This window comes from Mya arenaria, chromosome 11 (assembly GCF_026914265.1).
Source record: "Mya arenaria isolate MELC-2E11 chromosome 11, ASM2691426v1".
NCBI classification, from domain to species: Eukaryota; Metazoa; Mollusca; class Bivalvia; order Myida; family Myidae; genus Mya; species Mya arenaria.
In genome coordinates this window covers 48870395-48878661 of record NC_069132.1, presented here as the reverse complement: position 1 = coordinate 48878661, position 8267 = coordinate 48870395, and the positions used below count along the sequence as shown (strand labels likewise).

Below are 8267 nucleotides of genomic sequence, written 5' to 3'. Positions count from 1 at the left end.
TACCTCCCTTGTTGAAGACTGTCGTCTGTAGCGCATCATGGAAACCTTGTCTTGTGGCAATATTTAGAACGCTAGTTAATTATTTCTCGCTTCAAATGTCACCAGAAAACAGTTTTCACGCACCTTTCAGGAAATAATGCTTCACTCTTCTTAGAACTATTTAAAGACCGATCAGACCATTTACATACTCTGAATCACTGCGCGAATATCCATGACAACCACGAATTATCGCATATCCGTACGCAATTATTTTCACTAAGCACAAAAGAGTTCCAGCAAAAAATTCATTTTTACTTAATTTTGTTTAACTAAGATGGGAGAAAAAGCATCTACCATAGCCGCTCGTGTAAGATAGGTTCATCCCGACCCTCGCGCAGGGTGTTTCCGCAAAACACCCTACGCTCGGGTCGGAATGAACCTATCTTACACTCTCGGCCATGGAAGATACTTATAATCACTGTGTAGCGCAGTTATTGGCATAGGTAATGGCACGTTCGAATACCGTAATAGGATTGTAAGCAGGATATGCGAGATAGGGACATAAAGTATGCCTCAAATGCCTATATGGCCCAATTTTAGGAAGTAGACTGCAGGCCTACATACTTCAGGGTCGCAGATCGAAATCAGGTATCGTGAGATCTACTTTTTGACATGACTTGTTAAAAGAAATACACCGGGGGTATAAAATGGAAAAACAAATATTGTTATGCGGTTTCATAGAGAGCGAAATTAAACAGGTACATAAGATTGCAACGTGAATGTGAATTTGAAAACCAGCCGACGAACCTTTGATGCGCCTATGGTGAGAAAACGAGGGGGGGGGGGGGCTAATTTTAAGTACGTACGCAGAAAAGGAAACGTGTTGACTTTTATATACTGCCTAATGTTATTAACTACAAAGAGTCAAAACGTCCACAGCCAATAACATTTATCAATGATCCCGCGAGATAAAGCAATGTTCATATATCCTAGTACAAATGGGTTTATCAGTTACTGTTATGAAACTAGGCATTAGTATTAACAATTCATTACCTAATATTATTTCAACTGGAACCAACCATTTAGCCACGTGGATTCCCCGCCTTGCTATGTATAGCTGAGGAAAGAAACGCAAGCACAGACGTAGTTTTCCGTTTCACTTATCGTATGTTTAATGCTTAACACTATTCGTTCATGTTTTCAGACGTTTTTAATTGAAACTCAATACAACAAAATCCCAATTATAACAATAATAATAATGCAACATCAATGAATATAAACAATAATCACCACATGTTGGCTTGTACAGGTCGATGTATTACACGTCTGTATGCCAAACTGAGAAAACAATGAGTGTGCCAGTGTATCTATCATTAATTCCTGGCCCGCCATCTTCAAGTAAACATTAATGCATTTGGTCATGTTATTCTCTAAACTCACTGGAAAAGTGTGCATAATTTCCCTGTCACAAGCTTGCTTGTGATTTGAAAAAAGACGATTGAAACACATTAATAGTAGCATTGTAGTCAATATATTATCATGACTGTCGTCACCAAACATAATCAAATACAAGTCTTTGCAATTTTATAGTAGAAAGTGTAAAATATGGAATACAACCCTAATTATAAGAGTATTGTATTAAAAATGAAATGAAAATAATTTAAATATGTACTTTGGCATGACTTGAGTCTCAAATGTTTCATCGTTTCTTTCATTGAGCTGCTTCTAAAAGTCACTTGTTTTAATGTTCAGTAGGTGTAAACAAGGTCATGCCCTTGGTCACAATCGTTTCTTTAATGAGTTGTGTCTAAAAGTCTCAGGCTTTAATATTCCGTTGGTGTAAACAAGGCCATGATCTTGGTCACACTAGTTTCTTTCATTGACGTGTTTCTAATAACAGGCTTCAAAGTCCGTTGACAAAAACAAGATAATGACCTGAGTAGCAATCGTTTCTTTATCGACTTGTTTCGATCTGATAGTCACAGGAAACAAAGTGTGCCAAGGTTTCACAAAGATTGATTTATATCACATTCGTCACATTACACAGTTTTGAATGTCGTTAGCCATATCTAGGATATCAAAACCAGCATATCAAGATAAAGGAAGCAACATATCCAGTTTCCTTGCTTAAAATAGTCCATGACCTTAGACAGTCTCTAAATTAATAACTATGCCAGCCATATCCTGGGTCACAAATACTTCTCCTTGGTAACGGTGACGTAGTTATGCGCTGTAGTGAGGCTACAGTCGATCTCAAAGGCGTTGAGGGTGTTTCCCCAACTGGCGTGGCTCGTCTCCCCAACCGGGTACAGCTTACACTGTAGAATCACCTTCATGTACACACCATTTTCAAGCTGAAACGACATGAAAGACTTAAGTCCATACTTCTTTATTTTAGGTCGATTGTGAGGACGATGACACTGGACAGTTTGTGTTCCTTGAGGTTATATAATATAAATATAAATAGTAATTCGTACCCAACCTCAAAACACCATCTCAACCCACATTTCAAGAAGGCAAGGTTATATTTTAACAATATGATTTCTTAACAAATAAATTGGGATAAGCATACTACCCCAACCCGTAAAATCGTTCAAGTTAATTACTTGTCAAAATCGGAGAATAAAAGTAATAAATACACTCAAAACTCACCATTTCGGACAAGAAATTAGTTATTTAGGCCTTTTTAATTTATCTTACATTGTTAAACTGCAGTAATTCATAGGCATATCTTGCTAGATCGTTGGTAGGAGTGATCCCTTAGATAAAAGTGGGGGGGGGGAATAAATACTTTAAGGTTAAATGTCACAGGATATTTTTACACGTCATATGACACCAAAGCAGGAGATCACTCACTCCTAGTGACTGTGAAGCCTATCACTAACTAATGAATTAGCTTCGTTTAATAAAGTGAATGTTGATCTTAATCACATCTCGAATGTAATGTGTCTAGCTTGAACCGCCATTGATTTCCCTGAAAATGGCCTGATGCTCTTGCTGTTTCTACCTTATTTTCTCATGCCCGGTGTTAGATATGATGCAATACAAATAAGGTGTATTCTGCGCGGAAAGATTTACAAAGATAACAAGAACACCACATGCCTGGAGGTTGTATCGTTTTAGAGCTATATTGCGACAATTATTTGAGCTTGTTTTACTAACATGCGTGTTGCCACTGCTAATATTTGTACCAAGTAAGTGCATATAAATGCAAATATCAATTTGGGTAAACTTCGTTCATGTCATATAAACACAACAGTAGTTTACATAAAATATTATCAATAAAAGTGAGAAATGCTTTGGCCTAGAACTGCATTGATTCTAAACTACTTGGTTGTATGTACTTGTTCTTCTAATGCTACTGTTCACTTAACTTGTTGGAAGTCTTTAAGCTATTAAACGACAACTGTTCGAATGTTAGTTCTTCGTTGTTCCACGTTCTTTCTAAGTATTGTAATCAGTTCTAAATACAGCATGACATTTAAGGTAGTCTAAAAACCTAACTGCCGTCCATCCAGGACCACGGCTTCTCTAGCCCCATCTGTCTTTTCTTCGAAAAGCATCCAACTTAAGTACTACATTGTTGTATATATATGACAGCTTAACAACCCAAGGAATACACGTTTTAGTAATTAACATGACCATTTTGTACATTTGTACCAGGTCGGTTGTCAACCACTTCCGCATTCATTGACAATCAAATATGCCCTACAATAATAACTAAAGGTTCAGTTTGCAGATATAAATATCCACTTAATAAATGCTAATTTTTCTTAAATATAACATTAATAAACGCATTATGTGACATTATATAATGTATATGGCCAGCTAGATAAGATGATTAAGATAATTTAAATATTTAGTTGTACCTCAAAGAAGTTTATGTCAGTCTTAGATAAAAATGAAATGAAACGTATACAAACAAACTGGTCCCCGTTTGATTAGTGCATTGTTTGCATTTGTCATGTTGATAGGAATTATAAATATATGCAATTTTAATAAATATCTAAAATGTTTCCAACAGAAAAAAATACACACAAAATTAATCTATTACGTACAACCTTTTGCCAAGTCACTAGTACCTCGAGTACAATGAGCACTTCCCTCCGCTTGCCGCTCTTGCACTGCTCGATGCCAACCGTGGTGAATGTCGTGGTGTAAGTCCGTCCATCCGCGGCGTCCGCCTCCTCACCAAGCCCACATACTTCCATTTTGTGCAGCTCGCCGTTGATCATCAGCTTGCTGCCGAGGAGAAAGAGATCATTGTAAAAGATTTTCTAATAAGATTCCTTTTGTATTATTCATTAAGAAGTCGACCGTTTGAGTGAACATTTATTTGGTACGAAATATGAAACGAGACAACCCCTACGAAGTATATAATATTTTAAAATGCTACAAATATCATAGCACCGTACATGTACATTTTTTCAGTGTGCAATTGTTCGTCTTATGAAATGATTGCAACTGTTAAAAAATAGAAGATTTATGAGCGTTCGTGATATTAAAAAAAAAGGATTCCAAAGGCTCTTTCAATGCAAAGATTCACGCAACTGAATTTTTCATTCATCAGAGGTTTGATAATGATAAATCTAACATAATACCAATAACATCATCACTCCGATGAACGGAAATGGCAACTGACGGAAGTTGAATATTATTTTCAATTTCATAGTAGATTGATTATCAATATTCTATTCACGATGTTATATCATTGCATCGATCAAGACCAAGGGATCGTATGATATTCAGGCATATTATGATACAACTGTAATGCGGCTGTTTTGGTATGGAAAACAATCACAGCTTGATCGATTGAAATAGTTCTTGAATCCCTCTCTGGCGTGGTGTACGGAACAGATTGATTGAAAATATTAATTTAATAATATTTTATTGCATGAAAACAAATATGACATTGAGAATATCAATGCAAAGTTTAACACAATATCTAAAACGACGTTATAAATCAAACATTCAAACAAGGGATTTGGCCACAAGTTTTGCCAACATCAGCCACCTCCCTCTCCCGAACCATTGAAACTATTAACAACCTTTAATTATAGAGCTTAAAGCGTTGAAACAATTTAACATAAACATCTAAAGATAGTATAAGCTTGCTCATGAATTCCTTTGCACATACTTTTAGATTTTCATGCTGAAACTCGATTAAATCAAAACCATGTATAGATATAAAGTATCAATCACATGAAATACTAATTTAATATGTGGGATACCCAAATTATTACTAAGGTAATAAGTAAGTAATAATCAATTGCATATGAAACCTTATCTGAAAGTTTGTTTTCATAAACAATGCACTATGGATAAAGTATTTAGGCTTTAAAAAAATAAATGCATAGGACATGTTAATTAAGTGTATGTTTAGGGTTTCTTCCTACAATGACAGGATCATCGCGGGAAATTCCTCTGGATCGAAGTTCCCAGATATTACCCAGCAGGCACACAACGTTGTTTCAACGTTGAAATATAGTTGAATATTGGTCACAACGTCGATCAACAATATTTCAACGTTGAAACAACGATGAAGCTTCAACGTTGAAAAATTGTCGATATTTCGACGTTGAAACGACGTTGAAATACGGTCGATACCTCAACATTGAGGATGGTTGGAAAATGGTTGTCATATTGATGTTGTCATGACATTCGAATATAGATCGATATTCTGTTCTGATTATATTAATATTTCCACATTCAATTTTTTTTATAGAGAGCCATTCATACTTGACGAGTAGACTTCTTTTTTAGACTGAATGGCCATCTACCGCAATACAGAGTTACCCCCATTGGAAAGTTCGAAACGAGTTGCGCCCCTAGCGTATTGCGTAGTTCCGGTCAGTTTTCAAAAAATATCGATTGTGCATATCAGTAACAGCAGAGCTTTAAAATTATCGTAAATTCCATTAGTTCAAGCTAACCACGTGTGTGAAGTGACAGTCGGTTCCATTCGAGTAAGTATGTTTGGTATTTATTTACAAAATGTCAAAAAAATATGTTTTTGAACGAATTATTTGTTGAAAATCATGCATTTCGGATACGACGGGATTTCGGATATGATTTCCATTGTTCAAATTAGGGTGCAAAATGTTCATATCAAGCGGTGATCTTGCATTGTTATTAACAATACTCTTCTTTACATCTATTATGTTTATAAAAGCTGGTTTATTTACATTTATTGTTTTAATCTTTTACATTTCAGCATGGACGAAGAAGTGGTGGCGCATCGCATTGTTAATGGGGCAGTTCTTAGCATTAACATGAACATACTGTATAAATGTAATCCAAACAAAACTGTGTTCTTTATAGTTTTCACCTTATCTTAACCCTTCAGCGGTTTAACTGCAACGTCTATTCAATGTTGAAACTGCAACTCTGGTTCAACCTCATTTCAACGTTGTTTCAACCTCATTTCAACGTTGTTTCAACGTTTAAACTGCAACGTTGTTTCAACGTTGAAATAACAACGTCAATACAACTTTCAAATACAACCATATTTCAACCTTTTCTCAACGTTGAAGGATGACTGTTGTCTCAACGTTGCTTCAACGTTGTTGTGCCTGCTGGGTATGTATTCCCTGTATGTACTTATGTCACTCGTGGACAAAATGAACAGATTTAAGACTCTGGGCTGAAATTACTGAGACAAACTGGGAAATCTTCACACACATTCCGTTCCAATCGGCATATCATGACTATACTCACAAATTAAAGCAGTTCGGAAGTATGTCAACGCTTAACGCGCTTTGATTTTAATTGTATTAGTGTACAATATGCATTTAATACTGGTTAAAGTTGTTAGTATGTACACACACAAGTAATTGGTTTGATGCGACTCAGTCGTATAACCATTTATTTTTTGTATGTACATACTAACAATCTTAATAAAAAATATCAAGTAAGAGCCGATTAAGGCTATTTTAAACATAGAAAATCTACTTATGAATGAACTATAATCACACACACAAAAATAATCATAGGTTGAAATGACATATCATATTTATTTCATTCAAAATTTTCAATACGATGTTTTTCTAGGTTTTAATGAGTTCTCCGGGAAAAATTCCGGGAAATTAACCTGTCCAAATCCGATAACTCATATTCTATTTTAAACCCATAGTATCTAGTTCCCCGGCCGCGGCCAAAATCTAAACACAGATACATACCCTAAATATTTTGATTCAGAACACGTTCATCTTGCATACTCTGCTTATTATATTGCGTTTTGTAACTCGTTGATATTAAAATAATTGCGTGTGGTCAATTATGACTTTGAAACCGTGTATTTTACAATAGTGTACATGTGAGGTCAATTATGACTTTGGAACCGTGTATTTTTCACTAATGTACACGGTAATAGGGAAGTCAATTATGACTTTGCAACACTGTATTTTACACTGGTGTACAAGTCAAAGTGAAGTCAATTATGACTTTGGAACTGTGTATTTTACACTAGTGTACTAGGTCATAATGAAGTCAATTATGACTTTGGAACCGTGTATTTTACACTATTGTACAAGGTCAAAGTGAGGTCAATTATGACATTGCAACCATGTATTTTACACCATTCGGAGCACCTCCATAATTTTCCTTCGAAACAATCTCGGATGTTTATCGATGTATATTGATTGTTTACAATGTCAGAATTCTTTACAATTAACTACGCTGCGAATAGACTGCGTAGTTATTTCAATTTTGCAGTTAAGCCTTAGGACTTTACTCTTAGGAAACTTAATGATTTATGCAATAATACACTCAACTGAGAAGTAATAAAAGTACTCGTTTAAACAATATTTATTAACATGATGATTAAGCTTCCGAACTACATTTACTAATGTACCTGCCGAAACTCTTTTGAAGCTTTAAATGTCTCTTTATAATCAATGTCTGATTTCGTACCGACGTATCAAACTTCATATACACGCAGTTGACAAATGTGTGTGTGTGTGTGTGTGCGCGCGCGTGTGTGTGTGCGTGCGTGCGTGTGTGTGCGTGCGTGCGTGCGTGAGTGCGTGCGTGAGTGTGAGGGCTGGGGGTGCGCTAATATTACTAATCCTTGTCCTTTTTACCATATTGTCATAAAATGTTCATTTTGAAAAATCACCAGAATCAGGTACTGGAGTGCTTCGTTTCATTATTTTAGCTGGGATGGGGTTGTTTCGTTCTATGAGATACAAAAAGGTCCCAACTCTTACGTGTAGCTAATTTTAAGACAATTCACATGTGTCGCAGCCATTGCAGTACGCAGACATGGCAATGTAACTTGTTTCGTTTTT

At 35.7% G+C, this 8267-nt stretch overlaps 1 protein-coding gene across 1 annotated transcript in view; it reads right to left on the bottom strand.

The window, feature by feature from the left end:
• Positions 1-1247: 1247 nt before the first annotated feature.
• LOC128209214 (uncharacterized) overlaps positions 1248-8267 on the bottom strand; it is a 44176-nt gene continuing 37156 nt past the window's right edge. Inside the window, exons 2-3 of the mRNA XM_052913154.1 lie at positions 4062-4221; positions 1248-2333 (exon numbers count right to left, since the gene is read on the bottom strand). Of these exons, the coding sequence (XP_052769114.1) occupies positions 2169-2333; positions 4062-4221 (325 nt within the window). The 3' untranslated portion in view covers positions 1248-2168. The remainder of the gene's footprint in view (positions 2334-4061; positions 4222-8267) is intronic.